Here is a 22,148-nt window from a genome sequence, read left to right on the forward strand (position 1 = left end):
TCCTTAAGCAGAAAAGCTAAGGAACCCTGCCTGTCAGGTGAGTTTTGTTTGTTTTTAATAAAAACACTATGATTGTATCTTTCTTCAGAGGTACCAACATATTTTTTTTTTTTACGGGAGGAGAAGGAACAGAGCACTTAGTTATGGCTACTTCACAGTCTAGTGCTAGTGTCATGGAACCAATTAATGTGTTTTCTCCACAAATATTTGTTTTAAAGGGGACATTCTCAAAGAACAGCGTTCCAGCTTGAATTTAAGCCTTTCACATGCAATGGCAAGGGAGTAAATGCAACAGACTTAGGGCCTAGTGCAAGGACAGAAGGCAGCGCTAACAGTGTCACCAGGACAGAACGCAGCACACAACCAGACAACATGAAACCCGCAGCACGAGGCCCGATGGTGGGTTAGCTCAGGTCAGCTAGTGGCATTTATTCTGAAGATGAACACCAAGGCTTCACTGACTCCTCAAAGCCTTCTTCTCTCACATAGAACTCTATCAACAGCAGCATCCAAACAGTTAAAATCTACAGACTGCCTCTGACTGACATCAGGAGCTAAATTACACTCAGAGGTACAGGAAGGTACAAGCACTGACAAACTGTTACAGACTTCACTTGCATCTGTCAAGTGCAGGCACAACCCACCAAAACAGGAAAAAGAACCCTCTTTTAGGCATCGTCTCAAGTCTGTTTGGTATTAACAGTGAAATGGAGCACTCTGCAGCTATCCCGCTGATCTCCCACCCACCTTTTCCAAGAAACACTTTGGTATTCAGGAAACAAAAAAGTTTTTCAGCATTAACAGTTCCGTGTTCTGATGTGCCTAGCATGTCTGAACATACAACAGAGATTCAAGAAGTGCTTTCAAACTAGAACGCTTGTCTGTTCTTGTAACTCTGACAAATGAGAAAGATTACCTCTTTCTGCAAGCCTCACCTCACCTGAATATACACGGCACCCAACAGAAATACAAGGTGATTTATATTTGGGGGTTTAGGTTTGTTTGGTTTTTTTTTTTAAATATTCCACGGCTAACAGAAATCAGTGTTGCACCACTGTCAGCGGATCTACGCCAGCTGTACACAAGCTGGAGATGATGCCAGCCTAAGAGCTATCTTTGGATTTGTTGCGGAGAGAGACTGAGAAACCAAGGCACAGGTTAGAAATTGACTCTGCGTGCAGGATGGAAATATAACTTTCGAGAGATGAACAGAGCACTGCAAAGCAGGCATTCATTTTAACTCCTGCTTATTTTCTCAAGCCACAGCCCGTCGGAAGCAAGCTGATAAATATGTGGGCCTGTTCTACGACAGGCCACCAAAAACCTCAGGGAAGAAGGCTCTGTATTGTCAGAGTCACTAGATTTTCCTAGGAGCTCACCCAGCACATTGAGCAGCACTGCACTGCCATCTCTTGGCAGATACTTAGATAACAATTTAAATTTATACAAGTACAGGAATTGGCACTAAAAAGACTCTGGAAGATATAAAAATCATATAGAGACATGTTTCTCTTACTAGCCAAATAAAAACAGACTGAAGCTCTAGGTAAACAGTCTAGTCTATATCCAGTTTGTTTCCCTGACTCTCAAGATTTGTACTTAACCTTAGACACACCTAAAAAACCAACTGTTAAGAGTTTAAATATGGTCTAAAATATTTTTTTTATTATTTTTCCGCAAAACAGTAACTAATTTTTACAGCCAGCTTATTTCAGTAGCATGTAACAACTGTTCTGAATTCCAGATTTTATCCGCTTGCTTTAAACAGTATCAAAGTGCCTGCAGAATCGGGAGCAAAAACATGGCTTAAAAGTTCTTGGTCCTTCCAAGTACATAAAGTCATAAATAAAATAATTTAAAATATACAGCAAAGACAAAGCTAGGACTACAGCTTAATGCCACCTGTATATACTGGAAATGCAGAGGCAGGAGAAAGTCTTTACTAACAGTTTCTGTTGTGCAATGTTTACACTCTCTGTAACATGAGATCTAAGAGTTCACCAAAATATTGCACGTAACACCTCCATAAAAAAATCACTGGGATTTAAATTATGACAGCTACCAGCTAAAGAAACAATTCAATATTAGGCATGAAGACACATCACCATGCACTGGTGGAAACAGTCCATACTAACATCCACACGCTCCTAAATCTACTTTCCACATCTATGGTAGGTTAGTCTGGTGCTCAAGATGTCTCACCCTCTTCTGCAGATCCTCTCCTCTACACATACACAGTCTGTCACGCTCCAGTGTCTGGCATGTTTTGGTATACACAAAACAAGACTGAAACACAACTCTCCTCAACATCAGGAAGGGTTTTAACAGAGATACTACAGAGGGAGACAGAGCACACACAGCCACCTGCTTGAGCTGGGAAGAAGAGTGACTTCTGCTCTGATTTTGCAAGAAAGAGCTCCTTCCCCAAAACAGTGACACCCCTGCAGAAGGGGAACCTTCTGTGTAGCACTCCATCGGGTTTCTAAATACCTTTACCAGGCTTTTGGAAAAGAGGTTCATGTACCAAACTCAAGAGCTGTAAAATCTAGTCTAAAAGCAAGTCCCTAAATAATTTGAGAATTGAGTCATACTGAAATCCAGTGGCACTTATGGGCCTCTATAAATGTTAGCCATAATTTCTATAACTATGTTTAAGTCATCAACTAAAACATACAATGCAAATTCAAGCTACTCTGCAGCGTAGACACAAAGTCTTGGCGGACCCAAGCACGCGCAGAGTAACACCCGTAACACAGTCTCAAGCACTGTTTTCTAGGGAGACAATGGACAAAGAGCAGCTGAATAACAACCCTTACGAAGCACCAAGCCTTGCACCTGTGTAATTTACCATTATTCCGTTTGAGCGAACAGAAACAATTTGCAGCAGTTGCAAGTCTAGTCCATCAAATGCATCCATTCGCAACATAAGGACAAGAGCGTGATCTTTAAAAAAAAAACACAAACCAACCACACATAGAATTATGAGGTTGCAAATACTGTGCTGAGATAAACAAGGTCACTGTCTACTTACTCGAGATGCAGTTATAGGAATCTGACCTTTCTGTAATAAGAGGTAACTTTAGTGAAAACAACCTTTCAATTCAGAAGGAAAGGGAAGTCAGTCATGTATCCTGCAGCTGCAGTTTATGATGAGACTCCCAGCCCTAATTTAAAGGTCACCAACAATCCTTTGAAAGTGAGATTGCTTTCCACTTTTTCCACATTTCATATAATGTCGTCAGAGCTGACAGTCCACAGCAGCAGCACCACACAGCCACCTGGCCAAGGAGGAACTTCTGCCTTCTTTCCAGTACTCATCACCTCATTAGGCACGCCAAAACTACCTGCAGGAGAGTAAGAATAATCAGTGAGAATGCTGGCACAAATAATTATTTTGCTAATCTGTATTACAATAGTCACATCAGTATTTGCACTCTGGTAACAAGCAGAGGAACTGAAGATCTTACTGTGCTAGAAGGCTACATGAAGGTTGGGACTGGACAGTCAGGATTTGCTTCCCATTCTCCTAAGGAGGGTCACAAAGTGTGATACATATGGAAGCTTCCCTGGTTTTGTTTGTTTGGGTAGGGTTTTTTTCAACCATTCCTAAACAGATTCTAGAAACATCCTGATCTCTATCAAAATTGCCTATTCTTAGGGATCATGGAACCAAGAATACTAGCTGCAGCTGACTAATTTTCTTCATTTCCAAGATTAAAAAAATATGTGGACATGAAAACTAATCACAGCTTTTAAATCCGATGTGTTCACATTTGTTCAGTTCGCCAGCAAGGCGGCAAGCAGCTCACCTGCAGCTTTGGTAAGTACAGGTCTTCCACCTCTTCCTTATTATTTGACTGCTGTGATGAAAGAACGTAATGCATTCTCAGCCACATAGTAAGACAGAAATAACCATAAATCAAGCAGCGCCTTAGAGAAGTTGGGAGGAAAGATGAAAAAACAAGCCATGCCTGAAAAGATGATGTCATATTTGGGAAACAGTGTTGTTAAATGCAAATACCCGAGGCAGACCTGTCAGCTACTAGTTTGTAGATGTGGCCGGTTAAATACTACTTCTGAAGAAGATGCTAATTCCTGTGTCATTCATGACATCGCTCAACTGTGCAACTTTCTCTTTGTTTCCCCAAACTCCTTAAAACAAAGGACCAAATGCCATTCAACCCAAATAATGCTAACCAGAAGCCAGAGCAGACTATTTCCATGGTGCTTCAACTGTTTTCAAAAAGGAATAGCGTTCCCTCCTTCACCTTTGCCTGCTCAGCAGATTGTGACGTGGGCTGTATGCAAAGGACATGCTTCATGGAGGTTAGCATCAAAGACAGGATTAATGATGTTCGGTGATAAATTCCTAAAAACTTCACTTCCTACACGGAGACTCCCCAGCATAACACTGGGATCTTCACATCTGCGGTTTTAGATTCAATTTCTACATCTGGAAATACCTGCTGCGAGGTCCTTAATAGAGCTGGAGAACACCCATGGGGAACTCTTAATCTGTGGGATGCTAGAGCCTGGAAGCATGCAAAGAGCTTTGTGCTTTCAACTTAACCTGAAGAATTTCTTCAAACACATACTAACCCCAGTAAAGCTCTCTCCCGGGAAGAGATTCAAGCTGATACTGAAGACAGATAACAAGAACTCTGTGACCACGCAGTACAGCTAAGCTAAGGACCTTCCTGAAACAAGAAGGCCGGCACCTCTTTCTCTCCACCGAGTTTGACATGCTAACCAGCGGGGAAAGCTCCACTGCACAGCTGAGGAGGCACCCAGTGGCGGAGACAGGGCCACCGCTGGGCTGGTGCACGGGAAGGAAAGGCGATGCCCTAGCACACCAGCTCATCTGCCTGTTCAGCTCCCGAGGACCATTTCCTTCTCCAAAGAAAACACAGATAAGGTCTGCTGGCTGCTTTTAGTCCTTACATTCCTTGTCTTTAGAGGTAAGCCACTTGCACCTAACTGAAACACCTGCAAACCTCTCTCCATCACCACAGCAACACCACCGTCACTGCAAACCAGCACGAGTATCTGCACACTTGGAAAAGTTTAGTTTGGCTTTAGGACCAACAGACAAACGAGGGAACCACTACAGCACTCTGGTCCATTACAAGCTGACCAATCTTTAGTATTAACAAATCATTTAAAAACTGAAGTGATTAAGTGTCCAAATACAAGCCCGTTTTTCTTGAAAACAGTAATGCTCATCCCTTGCCTTACGCCTTTTCCCCAGACACTGCTATTGCTTCTAGTATATTGGCTGAGCAGCACTGCAATTTTCTTTTCAGTTTGCATCCTACGAACTGAGCATTTTTCAACGTGTTGTAGTGAACTGAAAGTTTTTAAGGCTGCAGTCCTACCTCACTGATGCCAAGCTGTGTCAGTGCAGTCCAGATTTCCTTTTTGTAGTATACACCGTGGAGCCTGCAGAATGACAGACAACACTATGTTGCAACTCTGAATTTTATATTTTTTTTTATCTTCTCTGAGGATTTTTATACATGCATAAAGGGTGATTAAGGTTATGCTGTACTTGAGTTGAAAGCAACCAGAACCCAGCTGCTACTGGGCTTCCACCTCCCTCACACTCCTTTAGCAGGATAGAGGGAAGAACACACACATAGATAACATGCTCGTTGTGCTCTAAAAAAATAAACCTATTACTGATTCTCTTTCCACCTTAAAAGCTTTACACCATGATGGAAGCCAACATGGAGAATCATACAGTTCTTGGGTATCCCTTTAAAGTCTTGCTCATAAGAACCTCTAACTCACTCCCAAACTACCTGACCTGCCAGATCACTTGGGATCTTCTGTCAAGAGTTTTCTCTGCCCCTCACTGGGTAATGCTGCCTCCTGGTACCGACACCTTTTCTTTAATTTTTGTTTCATACAAAAGGGATTCACTGCCTCTTCTTTATGGCCAGTGAACTGGGAACGCAGGAATGTGACCCTGTCCTTCCCTCCACCACCCGTTTATTACCTGAAGCAGGTAACCACGGATTTTTTCCCCCCACACTGACTGCTGGATTATACAAACTGCTGCCCTCTGACAAGCACAAACCCCGCAGGACTGCGGGACTGCGCAGGGCTCCTCCAGCACGCTGAGCTGCTCCCTGCTGCACGGTGGTAGCACAGCCCGGGGAACCTGCTTTTCCAGCACCTGTACCAGGCTCTGACAGCCATGCTGAGGGTACGTAACCGACTTGTACCGCACACAGCCCCATTGTCATCTGCTCGTTTTATATGGATGAGCACTTCCAAGCAGTCAATGTTACAACAAACAAGGATGACAGCAGGCTGGAGATGACTTAGAAACATATTCAAAACATGTCCTTTTCACAGAGCGCTGCAGATGGTTAAGACCAACATTGCTGACCTTATCAAACAAACCCTGTTCTTCCCCTGCCCCCCATACTGGTAGCTGCTGTCCCTTCTCCCCAGAAGTAGGAAAGGACAAGTAACTTGCCACCAAGCAGAGGATAGCTAATGATGTTCAAAAATTTGGTGATGGTGGTGATTTCAGCTGCTTCCCAGAAAAAGAGCAATGAATTTGTCTGTGTATATTCAAAAAAAACTTTTCCTGGAAAACTGTTTCTCTAACTAGACCCTCACCAGGCAAGTAATTTCTGAACGCTCTGTCGCTGCAGTTACCTGTTTCAGGAAGGTCCGTTAAGGGGAAAGCAGTATTACAAATGTAGCCACCAAGAGCAAAATGACATCTAGGCAGATTCTTCATATCTTCAAAGTTCTGAAAGAAAATTAATTTTTACTTGGCTCAGGTACAGCTCAGTCCCAACTAATTTTTTTATTCACTTTTTTTTTTTTTCTTTAGAACCTGCATGCATCACTCGAGAGCATCACTCCACAGTGCATCACCCCATGGTTCCAGCTTTGAAGAACTCAGAAAGAAGCTACAAGGGCTTCCTTCTGAGGTGAAGCTGGCAGCTGAGGTATGGGCAGAGATCACAGCTGCTGATTCACTCCCTGGGCATCCAGGAGGTAGTGCCTCCTGCTACCTACAGTATGCACACACATTCGTGCCGTTTAAGTGAGACTTGCACCTGCCTAAGGGTACAGAATTAGACCATTTCTCATGGCTCCCAGTTATTTGGATTGCATTTCACTGTAAAGCATTGAGAAAGACTGAGAGGTACTCAAATTTTCATTCCATAAAACATACAGAAATAGCTTTGCACAGAACACTGATAAAAATTGAGAGATTACATCAAAATGAATAGTTTTGAAAGGTAATTAAATTCTAAGCTACTGGAATGCTACATAAACTAACATTTGTTTTCTAGTAAAGCATTATTTTTCTTTTTCTTCCTGAATTTTCTTTTAGAAGGAACATTTAGCAAGTTTTAAGCATTATGCCTTTGAGATAAATTATATCTAAAGGTTACAGGCAAAACTAGATACCTTAGTTCTACATAAGATGGCTTATTAATTACACTAGATATGCACATACTCATAAATTTGTTTGTATAATTTGACAAGGGGAACTGATTTACTATCACAGTGAAATACTACATTAAATGCACATAATTCTTTATACTACTCCTCCCCTCTTAAAAGCATTCTGTTTGAGTGCATGCCATTCTGAATTATTATTCTGTAATCATTAAGTGATTTATTTAACTGCTACAGCACATACAGTTAACATTCATCTATATCCTTATTCTAATTTCACCTTCATGTTTTCTGTTGTCATACCAACAAGGAAAAATTATGGATTTCATTTAAACCAGAGTATGGTTATGGAACAGCAAGATAAGATAAGGGACTTCTTTATTCTCTTGCGACACATCTTTCTCAACAATGCAAATACAAAAAAAATGCAAAACACAATCTTTTTGAAAGCATAAATAGTACAGAATCCTTGGGTTGGTAACTTTGTAATATATTAAGCAAATATTGCTTGGGGAAAACAGAAAAAATACGACCCATTTTTATTACTGTCAAATCATTTAATAAAGGAAAGGCTGTAGACCAAGATGCTACGTGTGACAAGAACTGGAAGGACTTGTTCCGCAATCCATCATGCCTGACCCAACATTCGCTGAAGATAAAAAATGATTATTCCTGACTCAATCTTCTATTTTACTCTCCAAGCACCATAGTTTTCCAACAGCCTTAGCTCATGTGCGTTTTCAGATGGCTTGCATTCCAACAATTTTTGGGAGAGATTAACCAGCAAGATGAAACCAGATTAACACTACAGTCTCAGAGTGCACAGAGTTCATTTCACATTCAGTGCAACAGCCTTTGCATGCTCATCTTTTACAGCCTGGGAGATCCCTACAGTGTTTGCAAAGATGGAACTGTACATTTCCCTCTACACCTACATTGATTTTGGGCTCACACTGACTGGAAATACAGCTGATGCACAGCATGTATGCCTGAAGACACCTTTAATCAGTACAATATACAACAGAGTTGACAGTAAACCACTGAAAAGAACCACTCCAACAAGAGTATTCACACACACCAGGCCGCACTAGCAGTAAGAAATCAAGAGCAAGAACCTAATAATTTATTTTAAAAATGAAGCCAAAGAAAGTGTCACAAGGGTTTCCAGAAGTGACAGTGATTCTGAGGGAAGGGAGAAGAAGGGAAAGCAAGCATACAATCTCATCCACCATCTGGGATCTTTACTCAATAGCCTGAAGCAGACCTGGAAAAAAACAAAGCCATCTAGATGCTCAATTCTGAGAAGACTACTTCAATCAATATAGTCCTTTGGAACAAATTATGCTAGGATTTTAGGCAAAGATGAAAACACCATCTTAAATGTCTATATAGACACACCAAGGATGTGTTCATATACAAAGGTAGGTACCCACCAGAACACCGAGGTACACACTTGGTATGTGCTCCTACCCTAAATAACGGCATTTCTGTTAGGTCCAGCAGCACCACTCATGTATCCCAGCCCATGGCTGCGAAATGTCAAGCAACCCCAGCTCCTGACTTTCAGTCCACAACAAATCCCCATTATCCAAAGGGACTCCCTGCACCAGGGAACAGTAGCACAGTGGAACATGCTTTTCCAGAAACTCTCAATTATGTAAAGAACCATATCTAAGTTAAATGGGGGTGGAAAACAAAACCTGATCCCATGGAAACTATAAAATTTTTCTTAGCTTCAGAGAAATACCTAAACCAAAGTAATCCTTGAGGACACAATCTCCCAAATGACTGCCAAATGAGAAGGATACATAAAAAAGCCAAAGTGCCTATTTTCAGAACTCCTAGAAGAGCTATTTTTTCATACTGACAGTTAATTATTTTCACTTTTCTTAAAGGTTCATCCAAAAATTATACAAGCACAAGAGTTCAACTACCAAAGTGCAATTCCAACAACAGTTTTCAAAACACATACATTAAATGTTTCACAAAATACATGTGAAATTACGTGCAGCATCAACCATATTGTAAACAATCTGACTTTTAAATAAAAGCAGCTCTATAAAATACTCATACACAAATTAACTAACCCTAAGTATGTTATGTTTGAGTACTACATCTGTGATAATTTACAAACATACTGGTTAATAACAATGTTATGACCTTCAACAAAATGTTAAGCAGAGAAAAAAGCAATCACGGGTTTGGCAGAATAGCATGAAAATAAGACCCCCAAAGCCCCACAGAAGTAGTTCCCAAATAAAGTCCTAATACTTCACCAAAACTTTTTTTAAATTTCATTAAATACTTTCGGAAGTGCTCATTATTTATTAAATACAGATTAAAGTTATATAAATGGTAAACAATACTCTAATTTTGCATTTATAACTACAAATTCAAAAAGTACATGCCTGTGTTCAGGAGGACCAAAATGCTTCCCTACCCATATATCTCAGGAAAACAGTATTTTGGAAAACATATTTGACTGTTGTTCAGGGTCATCTTTAAGTATGTGAACCTCTGCTTCTCCAGCCTTAGTTAGATGCTTTCCCTCCTCTGGTAAATACTGAGGAAGACCAAGGAGACAGCACATGGCAATCCTTCAGAAGTCTCTAGCCTTACCATAGGACTAAAAAAAGACATCTTCTTTCAGTCTCCCAAGTGAAATTCTCCATTGAAATTTTAGGCAACAGTTAGACAGTCATCTTCTATGACCTAATTATCTTAAGCAGGGATGAGAAAGAAGCTGTGTCTCAAAGAAAAACAAGATTGGGTCTGGGGAATCCCCATAATAGTAAGGGAAACAAAAGAAACTTGAAGATCCCAGCACTGTGAACCTTTCCTCACAGTGTGTAGTATGAACCTCTGCAATGACCAGCCACGCTTCCAAGCACAAAAAGTCAGTATTGCTTTCTATACATAAACATGCAATGTAAAGGCTAAGAAAACATGTATCCCCAAAATACATGTTCTTGAGGGCTTTAGATAGCCCTCAAAACCCAGCTATACAAAGCTACCAGTAACTCTGAGCAGCAGCAAGCCCTACCCTGGCACCAGACGTGTACCTTGATAACCACAAGCACATCAGTCACAACCACCTTCGCGACGCACCACACCAGTGAGCTTCCTGCAAGCTCCCCACAGTGACAAGGTGCCATTGTCACTGTCAGCTGTAAGAAGAAACTGAAGCTTCACCTCAGTCTGGCTTCAGCTATGTGTTCCACAACACGTGGGGGTCACAGACATACATGATCATGACATACCCACCTGAACGACCAGGAATTCACACAGCAAGCGCTAACAGTAACTCAGACTAACTACTGCAGTCAAATCTATCTGGCACTGAAGACACCAGACACACAGTCTAATAAAAATGGAAAAGCTACACTAACCATAAACTAAATCCTTCTGTATAGGCAAGGGTCAAATGAACTGCACAACCACCGTTTTGGTGAAAGGCAGCCATCAGATCTATGCAGACACTCTCTCAACCTCATTTACTCATTTCTTGCAAGCACTAGAACATGCTTTGTATCTGGCAAACTGCTGAAAAGAAGCAGCATGTTAAGCGAACCTACGGAACAAATTTTGCAGCAGAAGTTTGCCAAGCACACTGTAATACTAATACATCAATTTGAAACACTGGCTTCAATCCCTTGAAACCACCCATTACATACGTAGTCCATAGAAGACCCGAGTGGTGTGCAAATACATTTTCCCTACCTACACAGGGCTTGCCAGAGGTCACTGATGTCAAATGAAGTTCTCTCATACAAAGCAGCTGAGCAGCACCAAAGAAATTTGATGTGCACTTCAAAAGGAAGAAATTCCTACAGTCCGCGAGGCACTTCTATTTCCAACTTAATAATGAGTTTCTTTTGAAGTAATATTGTTACACAGAAATCTATTTAATTGGAATGCTGCTATATAGCATTTTCTAATAGCAGAAGTAGAATACTACAGTCAGGACAGATTGCCTGCAAAACATTATTACAATTTATTCAGTAGATGGGTGGTCTTTCCAAGTGGCTCACCTACTGCTGTCAGGCCAAAATACTTTATAGATGTGAATTTATTTAACTGAAATACATTGTGAGACTAACATTCACTGAAATACATTGCTGCTAATCAGGAAACAATTTGCATGGCAAGATTTGAATTGTTCCCATTGTTCCAAACTTGTTTTGCTTACATCTAAGGATGTGACAAAATGTTATGTAACTTTCTTACTCATATGAAAGTCAAGACTTCGGGAGCGTTTGTGTATTGGCAAGATTTATGGTTCATATTACTTAGTCAATGCTACAAGAGCAGCATAGGAGGAAAGATGAAATGCAGAGTCATGTGATAACCAAGAACAATAGCTCAACCACTGGTTAACTCATTTCATGTGTTTCTGCGTCAGTTTTCTTATCTGTAAAAGAAAGGAAACAAAGTTCATCTATCTCTGCAAAGCACTTTGAGATATTTCGATAAACTATGTTATTCAAACACAGCATTTTCCAAGGTCAGTCTTCTCTGCAGAGCTAAGGCATACTTCAACATCTACTTCTTTGGATTTACAAACATGATTAACAGATATTTCATTCCAGCATCCACTTACTTATGGAAGATTTAGCCAGCTCATTAGCACACAGCAGGAGACAGTTTCACCAGGCAGGAGCCCCAGGCACAAGAATGACCCTCAGAAGTCCTGCTTCCAAACCTAGTGAGGGCCAGGTGTGACTCACAGATAATGAGCTTGGCCTTGCAAAAAGCAGGCAGCGTGCCAGCCAAACTCCACTGCACGACACCACAGCAGACCTGCCGCAAAGACTGCGGCCTCTCACCATTTCACATTCTCAGCCCATAAAGTACTTCAATGTACTTCACGAGTGATAAAGCATAAATGAAATGAGCTGTAAATGGACAAAACCTTGTTTCCTAGCTAAGCAATTAGTTGACACTATTAAAGTATTTATTATTTTTTTAAAAGACAGTAAGAGTAATCCAGTGTATGGAGGCGAGTCATACCTCTGGTCAGCCAGATGTTTATGAATAGTACTGAATACAAGTAGCATACCTTAAAATAACCGTGGACTGATCTGAGAATAGGTCAAAAGTAGGAAATAGAAAAATACCTATGTTTTCACTCCCCATCTTCAAATGGCAGACTACTGTGCAGAGAACAGGGGGGCAGGCAGGGGAGCTGCATTCATCATCTATATGTCGTAGGCATCCACACTGACAAAAACATACAAACAAAAAATTTTTTACACCTGGTCTTCTCACAGTTCTCCAAGCACTTAAGAACAGAAGCTGGTATGCAATATCAGATAGCTCATGTCTATATACCCTGCCTAAATACATTGTAGAGCATTTATTTTCAACTGTTTTACTATTAATAAACAATAAACTACAAACATCATAATAAATCCAAGTATCTTTCTGCACTTCCAACACTTTTTAAAATTTGGTTGTTTGTCACCAGTGTTCCAGCCATGAACACACACAAAACAAAACCCTAACAGGGTATGTGTATTTCATCTCACCTGCCTAGCCAAGACCACACGGGAAAAAACCCTAACACCGTAGTGTCTAGACACTAGTCTTCAAACCTGAATAAGCCTTAGAACATTGTCACTCTACTCCACTTAATAGAATATTGATTTTTTTTATACTTCACTCTCTGCAAATCAATATTCTAATAGACATACAATAGACTGGCAGAAGAATAGAGAGTACGTGCCCACTAACCTTATGGGGATGATTATCCAGCAATGAAGGTCAAATCAAAGGAAAATTTAAACCTGACATGAGAACAGCAGCACAAACAGTCTGTAAGCAAGGGAATTAAAAAAAAAAAAAAATATCTAAGATTAACCAGAAGGAAGAAGACACAACCTAAAGAGAGCATGGATAAAGCAGCTAACAAACTCTCAGACTGGCAGCTAACAAACTCTCTGCACTCAATGCCATGATTTAAGAAGCACTTCAGGTTTCCCGTAGGAAACATCTCCAATATATTGCCTGGGAGACATACTTCCTTTTAAAGTAAAATAGCAAGTTTAAATATCTGAGAACTATCCCAGCAGCCTATTCAGAACAAAGTCAGACAGAAACTATGTGCAATGTAAAATAAAATACTTAAAAGGAATACCCAGTTCTTCCAGAGATCAGTTCCGTAGGGAGCTAGTAAGCTGAAGAGAGCCTTCAAACACGCTCTTAGCAAAAAGCCTTCTTTTGATCACATCTTTCTGGTGCAGGCAGCAAACAACTTTTTGTTGTTTGTCGCTGTGAAATTAGGAGTCAAAGCAGCCACCTTGCATGGCCTAGTAACTTGCCAGTGTAACTTAAGGCAAGCTCGAGACAGAAAATACTCCAACAGTCCAGACCAGTACAAGAGTATTCCTGGGGCTGAGTATCCCCATACAGCAGTGCCTGGTGGGGAACTGACGGAGCAGCAATCCCACGGAGAACTACCCCAGGGGTTACAGTGGAAGCCAAGCTGCAAGTAAGCCCAAAGTGCACTCTCTTTGTAAGTTACGCAAACCTCGCGCCAGGCTACATGAGGAGGAACACAGATCCAGGGAAGCTACTAATGCTCTCTGTTCGGCATGATGAGGTAGCAAGGCAAGCTGTGGCCAGTTGTAGGCCCTCCAGCTCAAAAGATATGTAGAAAAATTGGAGATGACCCAGCAAAGGGCTACCAAGATGGTCAGAAGACTAACCATATGACCAGTAAGAAAAGTTTGAGGGACATAATTCTTGCTCGTTTCTGCAAGGAGGACACTATGAGATAATCTAAAAGAATGCTATGAGGAGTAGTTACGAAGACAGCAGAGTAAAACTCCTCTCAGTAGTGATAAATAAGGCATAAAGGCAAAAAACTGCAGCTAGGGGAGTTCAGGTTTGACATTCTGAAAAAGCTCTCACTGGGAGGCTGGTACAGCCCAGAAACTGGTACCCAGAGAGGATGTGAAATCTCAGGCCTTGAGAGTTTTCCAGAAGTCAGCTCATGAAAGCCACAGATGGCCTGATCAAGTATTGGCAACACTCCCAGTTGAAGAAAGGGTTGCACCAGATAACCAGAATTCCCTCCCAACCAACAGTACCGATGATGACACTATGCATACATGAAATCACTGTATTATGTATTAATCACTTGAGATTGCTTAGCTTCCACCACACTGAAATTAGAAAGAAACCTCTTAGAAAAAGCTTCCTTGATTCCAGGGGCTTCTGCCTACCGGAAAAGACATGAAGTTTCATATTTATTTCTTCTAGACTAGGACTGTGCCTAGTTTTCTGAGCACTGCTCCCTTACTTGCAGCCTGGTAAGTCACAGATTCACACACACCCTTGAGTTTCAACATGAAAATCATCAGCCATGAAAATTCAGTGAAGTGACATGAAGACAGCTCTCAAATGAACTCACAGTTCCAGGCCCAGTTAACCTACCAAATTCCAATTATCAGATGGCTATTATGAAATCTGAGAAATTGCAGAGAACAGTCACAAATTATTAATGAGCAGAAAGCATTACCTACATAGGGAGAGAAACCAACAGCTAAATGCGTGCAACGCATCAAAGAGAAGTTATTCATGTAGTCTCATCCTAGAGAGAGCATAGTGTGCTGCAAAAGAAATTCACAGCTGCACCAGGTGTCTTGGTTCAGCATCACAAAGTTCACATACAGTTCATTCTTTCAGCTCCATTTTAAGCTTGCTTTCAACAAAAATTTTACATAACAAATAAAAGTGAGCTTTCATCAATTTTTCACCCAACCTGGGCATTTCAACAGTTCAACCCATTCACAGCTCAATACAATAGAAGCACTGGGTGGGAGAAGGAGGAGGAGGAAAACAGTGGATTTTCCATGACCTTTTGCAGATTTCCAAAACCCCATACTGTAAATGTAAGCCATCTGTTTCTTTTACTACAGAGTAATGACTGCATTACTTTCTGTCCATTTAAAAATGGAGAAGAATTCCATTGGCACTAAGGATTAGCAGCCACATTATGTGTGTCTTGATCTAAAGGTCAATTTGGTAATAACATAGTGCCCTAAACTACAAAACCTAAGTGTATTTTAATATCTGCAATCACTCAATGTTCCAGCATCTATCTCATAAAACTGATCTACCACTTTCTCCACAATGACAAATGCTCACAGGATGAAAGCATCAACCCCAAGAAGGCAGGGCTTACAGGCATCTGCGGGAAACAGCTGTACTGCTGCCTGGGTGGACAAACTGAGACTAGTAGGCTGTATTTAAAGCTTTCCACCGTTTTCATTACATTCAGCTATGAAGCACTGGCACTACCGGTACATTTCCTTTACATTCACAGCAGCATACACTGATCCAAGGTTTAAACTGACCAAAGCCTTCCCCAAAATTATACCGGCCAGATACTGGGACGCACTGATCTCCACAGGTTCATCTTCTATATCTTCCCTTCTCTTACAGGCTAAGTGCAATCCTGAACAACCCCGTTCATTCTCTTCCTGTCAGTTCTGCTAGCCCCATTAACTACCCAAAACACAAACACAGACTTCACCATCCAGTCTCACCTGCACCTCTCCTGGCGCTGCTCAGCTCCTCTTCCAGGCAGGAGGAAGGAGACGCAGCAGGTGAAGGTTCTTCCCATTGCTGGATATTGCAGAAAGAAGAATCGGAATGGAGTCACATCAGTTACCACCACAGAGAAAGCGGCACACAACTAACACCCTGTTGGAGGGGCACAGAGCATGCTCCAGGAATTTCTGCCTCTTAAGTCTGAGGAGCCAATTTCTGGATGTGATAATGATTTTAAAAGAAAGCACGTGGATACACAAAGGGGAAAAAAAGGTGAAAACATAGTAAGAGTTTCCTCAGCCTTCGGCTCCAAAACAACTGACCCAAGGAGCAAACCACCAGCACCTGAAGAACACAAGTCCAGCTCGTCTTCCCCCAGTCACAGCTCAGCCTGCAGTGCAGACAAAGGATGTGACACCGACTGTGGCTGCTTGGCACCGTGCTGCACAGAACCACTGTCACGAGTGCTTCAGGAGAACAGACATAGCACTGGCCCGTCCCAGATCATCCAGGCATGGTCATGGGTCTGTACTCCCTTCCTCCAGAAAAGCTAATAAACGTCCTGACAAAGGGGCTGAGGGGCTGACAGGGCCTACCTCTGGGCACAACCCGAGGGACCCTCACGCAGCCCTGGCAGGGGGACCACTGCCTGCGTCCCGCTCCAGCTGGCAGCATTTCTAGGCCTCATGAGATCAGAACCGTGCAAGTTCCCACCAGCATTAAAAATACACTAACTTAAACGAAAAAAATAACATACAATGTCTAATTAAAATGTAAATGAGACAGGAAGAATTTAAAAAAACCACACACCTAGCCAACCAAAAATCCCCCTAAAACTCAAACACCTTCTAAACAGGCAAAGATTACAGCACCATGAAGAATACCGTGGAGTGTGTAGCATTTAATTAACTGTGAAATCACTCTTGTTGTTTTTGAGCACTCCACACCCACCGCACGGGGCTGCGGCGGGGCCCAGCGGCGGGAGCCCCCCGGCAGGCACAGGGCCCGCCGGGCCGCGGGCAGCCCCACAGCGAGGCCGCACGGCAGCACGGAGCCCCCGGGGCGCGCAGCCCCGCCGCGCCTCGCCCAGCCCAGCGGCGCCATAAGATGGCGGCTCCCCCGGCGCCGGGCAGCGCCCGTTCCCGCGCTCCGCCGCGGAGCAGCCAGGGCGCCTGCGCACCGCAGCGCGAGCGGCTGCGCGGAGGGCGCGGGGGCAGCGGCGGGCGCATGGCGGACCTCAGCGGCGGGCGGGAGGTGCTGGCTGTGGCCGTGGCGCCGCCCGGGGAGCCCCGCCGGCTTTTCAGGTAGGGGCGGGGGCCGGCCGGGAGGGGAGGGGGTGGAAGCGGCGGGTAGCGCGGCCCGGGCGCCTGAGGAAGCCGTTGCCCGGCGCGTCCCTCGGGGGCAGCAGCGGCCAGCCCCGCCGCGCCGGGGTCCTGCCGTGCGCGCCCCTCGCTTCCCTCGCACATACGGGCCGGGTTTGCCCCCGGTACGGCGCGTTTGGGGTATTTAGCGGCCCGGTGACGCCGCCGCCCCTGAGGAACAGAACAGCCCCATGCGGGCCCGCCCGGACAGCTGTAACCGAGGGACACGGGGCGGCTGCAGGCGCTGCCCTGCGCCCGGCCACGGCCCGGCTGCCGCCCGTGTGCCTCGGGTCAGCGCCCGGAAGCCTCCCGCCGAGGGTGTGCTTGCCTTAGAGTCTTCGGGGAAAACAGCACGGAAACGCTTCCAGTAAGCGAGGGTTGGGGAGGTGGAATGGGAATAAGAGATGCAATCCGAATAAACCCTCATCTTCCCTAAACTGCATGGGGTGCTGCTGTCTTACAGAAATAGGAAAAGATTGTAGTCAGTGGTGGGGAACAGATAAGGGGCTGTTGGGTTTGGGTAAAGCCAAGCAACTGCGGAAGGTGACATTCATGAGAACAGAAGCCCCTGAATGAACCGGTGTGTTTCACAGCACCCGAAGCTACCAGGCATAAGCTACTGTAAAATGTAACGTTTACTAATACCGCACACTCCAGGCTTCTAAGTAAAGCTTTGCAAGCCGAATGCTGAGAAGGAAGTTGAAATATATAGGTAGCTGTCCTTATGTTTTGATTTTCAAATGTAGCAGTTTCTCTCCCCTTTTATTTTGGAGCAGTCCGTGGTTCTATAACCATTAACCTGGGGCATTGTTTCATTTGAGAGCCTGATTGTCAGCTGGGGTTGCTTGATTTGCACCACATCTGTTCCCACCGACAGAATTTAGGGTGAAGCAAATACCAGCTCACGTTGTACCCCCGACAGCAGAGCAGTTAGCTTTTGGTGAACGTGTAGAGATGTGCCAATGCATCGCTGTCATCACCTTCTAACAGAATTGGCAGGAGCAAGTTTGAATGCAACATTTTGAAAAGATAAATTTCAAGTCTCTTCCTTTTTAACAAAAGCAGGCATTTGAAAGTCTGTGACTTATAATAGTTAAGTAGCTTATTGAGGATTTTCAAGGGGGAGGGGGAATTAAAGATACAATTTTTATTTATAGAAATAGCATGGTAACTGGTAAACCAGATCAAATTAGCTGATGTGTTTTTCCTGCTAAGATTTTTTTTTTTTCTGGCTATTAGACTATTGTGAGAAATTCAGTCACTAACAGACTATCGATTCTTTCTCAATCTATGTGGAATAGCAAATTTGCATTCTTTAAAACATTTTAGAAAAGTTAGGCTTGTAGTTAGAAGTTTATAGGTAAATGAAGCGTTCATGGTTTCAGTTCAGTTCAGAGACCAGTCTTTGCCAAACACAAACTTTGTAAAAATGTGATAGCCTCTGGAAAGAAGCATCGAATGTGACAAGGATTTGACTCTTGTTCTCTTTGCAGTATAGCCCAGACAGCGTGGCTGGAGCAGATGGAGAGATTGACCCCACTGAAATCACCTTTCGAGGATGTTTCTGTCGTACCAGCTCCTGCGTGGGTTCATGTGTGCTCGTGTCTTTCCCACGGTGAAAGTTACAACAGTTTGTGCCTCAGGCCTACAGACAAAGAGGAGGAGTACACCAGGCCTGTTTTTGAGTGCAACACTATGTGCCAGTGCAGTGAATCCTGTCAGAACAGGGTTGTTCAGAGGGGTTTGCAATTCAGACTTGAGGTATTCAAGACTGAGAAGAAAGGGTGGGGTCTTCGCACTCTGGAATTCATAGCTAAAGGAAGATTTGTTTGTGAATATGCTGGTGAAGTCTTAGGCTTTAACGAGGCACGTAGAAGAATTCAGGCCCAGACATCAAAGGATTCAAACTATATTATAGTGGTGAGGGAGCACCTCCATAACGGTCAGATAATGGAGACATTTGTTGACCCTACGTACATTGGTAACGTAGGCAGATTCAATGAAGCATTCTGTGAACCAAATTTGTTCATGGTGCCAGTTCGAGTTGACTCAATGGTGCCTAAACTGGCACTTTTTGCAGCTACTGATATTTCTGCTGGACAGGAACTTTCATACGATTATTCTGGAAGATGCCATAATTTACCAATGACTAACAGAGAAGAGAAATCTTTACAGGAAGATAAGAGATTGAGAAAACCTTGCTACTGTGGTTCCCGCATATGTGCTTCCTTCTTACCTTGGGATGGCTCCCTTTTTTCCACACTAGACACTTCTTCAGGGAGTTCTCCATAGCTTTTCAGTCCTCATGCATACCTAACCAATATGATTTTCTCTAGCAGTTAAATAAAACTCTCTGATTCCACCAAGGAAGCAGATGTGTTTTTTGATAACAGCAAAAAGACAAGATTTTGAAAATAACTTCATGCAACATCCTAGAGGCTGTTTTCAAGGTGGATGGATGAGAGGTACTGGAGCTTCAAGTGTTCCAAAATCAGTTACTAAGCCAGGCCTGGTTTTTTTTTCTTGTTTTCTCTGACAGCATGTTAAAGCAGCTCTCTCAATTTGTACCTCTCAGAAAGAAACAACTTTTAACATTTGTACACAGAAAGGGCATGCGATAGCAAGGAGAAACATCACTGAAAATTACAGAAGAGGGAGACTCAAGGAATCTTGACATCTGCAAGAAAGGCATTAGGTTTCTTAAATCCCATTTTTTTTTAAATTACTTACTGTACAATTTTTTGTTCCACAAAACATTATTTATATAAAAAGCTTGCCCAGAAAAATAAGCTTGAATGCTTTTCCCCCACTGTTTTCCGTCTCCAGTCACATCTAGCTGCATGTCAAAATCGGGTTTTAAGTGACTAGTTCACTTATATTACCATTTAGCTTTTATATAAACAGCACAGGAATACAGGCTCCAAGAAGTATAATCATCCCATCTTTTTAAATCATGTCTATCTTGAGGCTCATCTAATAAGATCTCTGCAATAACAGCAAGCAGCACATCCATGTTACTTTCCAGCACTATTATTATACACTCAGGAAGCCAATTCAGACTCTGTGGTCTAAAGCGGTATGATGCTGTTTTCTGACTTCTGAAATGGATTGAAGTAGGAAATAGAAACGGACATCTGAACAACAAACAACAAATTTGGCTTTTATGTTGTTGAATGGCTAGCAGATACGTGAGCGTTCCTTTCAGCTACTAACCATTTGGTTTTGCTATTCCTATGCAGCCAGACAGTACTAAGCCAGGCCTGTTCTTTCCCAACAAAGAAAGAAGATCATTGCATTTTCATCGTTCTTATACAGGTCTAACATGTATACTGCTTTGTCTCCTTACACCAGGGATCACACGAGAGCTTGATGGATGGAGCACATTCTGCTACTGCATGTTACTTCCTTTCTAGAAAAGATCAAATTAAGGAAGCTTCAATTGGGCTTGTTTTGAATTTCCCCCAGCTTTGATATACAAGACAGATAAACTGCAGTGCTGCTTTTTACAGTTGTGCCACAGCATGCCGTCAGGGGCACAAACCCCTAGGTTATTTGCTCTGTACAGTTTGATCTTTACCTGTGTTCATAACCTTTGCCATAACATACACACACAAAGTAGCACATCTCAGGGGGGATCAGCTGTGCTGCAGGCCATTGGTAACTTTATTTTTAAATAAAAACAGTTTTGTTTTGAACCTGAAAGATCAATCTGATACTGACAAGGGAGATAAAGAACATTTTGCTGTTATTAATTTGCTGTTTGCTAAACAAAATCTGACTTTGTTTTTACCTATACTTCCTTGGTAAGATTTGGTGTTAGCTTCTCCCTGTTTAATGTATGCCTTCATTCTTGTTACAGAAAACTGCTGTTCTATTTACATCTAGCAGTGGTTTTAATTTCGAATTACCATGTGATTTTTCTTAGGGTTAATCATTGTCACTGCTGTCAGTACAGAAAGCTCCCAAAGCATTTCAGCTGCTTGTCAAGAGTACTTTATAAGCTGAGCAGCCATTAAATTCATTCCTTGCCTGATTAAGGGTGCCAGCTTCTACATAAGAGAAGTTCTCCGTATCCTGTAACTCGGGCTGCATGCTGCACTAGACACAGCTTGGGTTGCAAGGTTGCTTGGCCTATTTAGAAGCTTACCTGGTTTTCTTCCTGCAGTGGGCACTCTGACAGCCACCCAGCCACTTTCAGCCCACAGGACGGAGGACTGGGAGCAGATGATCCAATGTATTTCCTCCTTCCCTCCTGGAAAAAGTTCCAAGACTAGTTTATACCATCTGCATTCCTCATTTCAAGATGACGGCACAGTTTGTTAGTTCCTGTTATGAATACATACCTGGCATGATTTTGAGTAGTTAAGGAAGTGTAGATTTAAAAAAAAAAAAACCAACAAAAAACCTCCACACAAAACCCCCCAACACCATTAGCGATATCTAGTCCTTGCATCACCAGCCTTAAACAGAGAACACAGCCATGCCTTCTGTCTCAGTGCAATCCTACCCCACCAGTCCAAGCCAGCTGATGCCATTTCTAGCAAGTAAACCGAGCATCAGTTATCTGATTAGCACAAACCTCCACAGCACGGAACAAGGAGAGAATGATGTACTGTTGAAAACAGCCAGCCACATTAAAAGGCCTTGCAAGACTATGAAATGATGCATTGTCATTGCGTTCTAAAGCAGCATGGCCATTAACAGCCTTTTTCCATATAGGATGTACATTATACTTTGCTGTGCCTTAGCCCTACAGCTGCCCGGGCATGTTGTGGACCAAAATCCTACTAAAAGAAAAAAAAT

General features: G+C 42.7%; 1 protein-coding gene and 2 long non-coding RNA genes across 4 annotated transcripts; 1 reads left to right on the forward strand and 2 right to left on the reverse strand.

The window, feature by feature from the left end:
* Nucleotides 1–1,697: 1,697 nt before the first annotated feature.
* LOC119145754 lies at nucleotides 1,698–16,278 on the reverse strand. Of its 2 annotated transcripts, none has more exons than XR_005103518.1 (3): nucleotides 15,981–16,278; nucleotides 6,670–6,766; nucleotides 1,698–3,344 (listed from the first exon to the last, which is right to left on the reverse strand). It is a non-coding gene; the product is annotated as an uncharacterized LOC119145754 (long non-coding RNA). The 2 variants fall into 2 exon arrangements; XR_005103519.1 differs by lacking the exon at nucleotides 1,698–3,344 and adding an exon at nucleotides 5,280–5,439.
* LOC119145755 lies at nucleotides 11,453–13,245 on the reverse strand. Its single transcript, XR_005103520.1, has 3 exons — nucleotides 13,162–13,245; nucleotides 12,546–12,648; nucleotides 11,453–11,839 (listed from the first exon to the last, which is right to left on the reverse strand). It is a non-coding gene; the product is annotated as an uncharacterized LOC119145755 (long non-coding RNA).
* Nucleotides 16,279–17,196: 918 nt separating the features above from the next.
* LOC119147382 (histone-lysine N-methyltransferase SETMAR) lies at nucleotides 17,197–20,062 on the forward strand. The gene is given in 4 exon segments (XM_037386305.1): nucleotides 17,197–17,269; nucleotides 17,272–17,288; nucleotides 18,839–18,931; nucleotides 18,933–20,062. Coding segments are annotated over 4 exon segments (873 nt in total). The 5' UTR covers nucleotides 17,197–17,211; the 3' UTR covers nucleotides 19,638–20,062.
* Nucleotides 20,063–22,148: the final 2,086 nt, after the last annotated feature.

Source organism: Falco rusticolus, chromosome 4 (genome assembly GCF_015220075.1).
Source record: "Falco rusticolus isolate bFalRus1 chromosome 4, bFalRus1.pri, whole genome shotgun sequence".
NCBI lineage: Eukaryota > Metazoa > Chordata > Aves > Falconiformes > Falconidae > Falco > Falco rusticolus.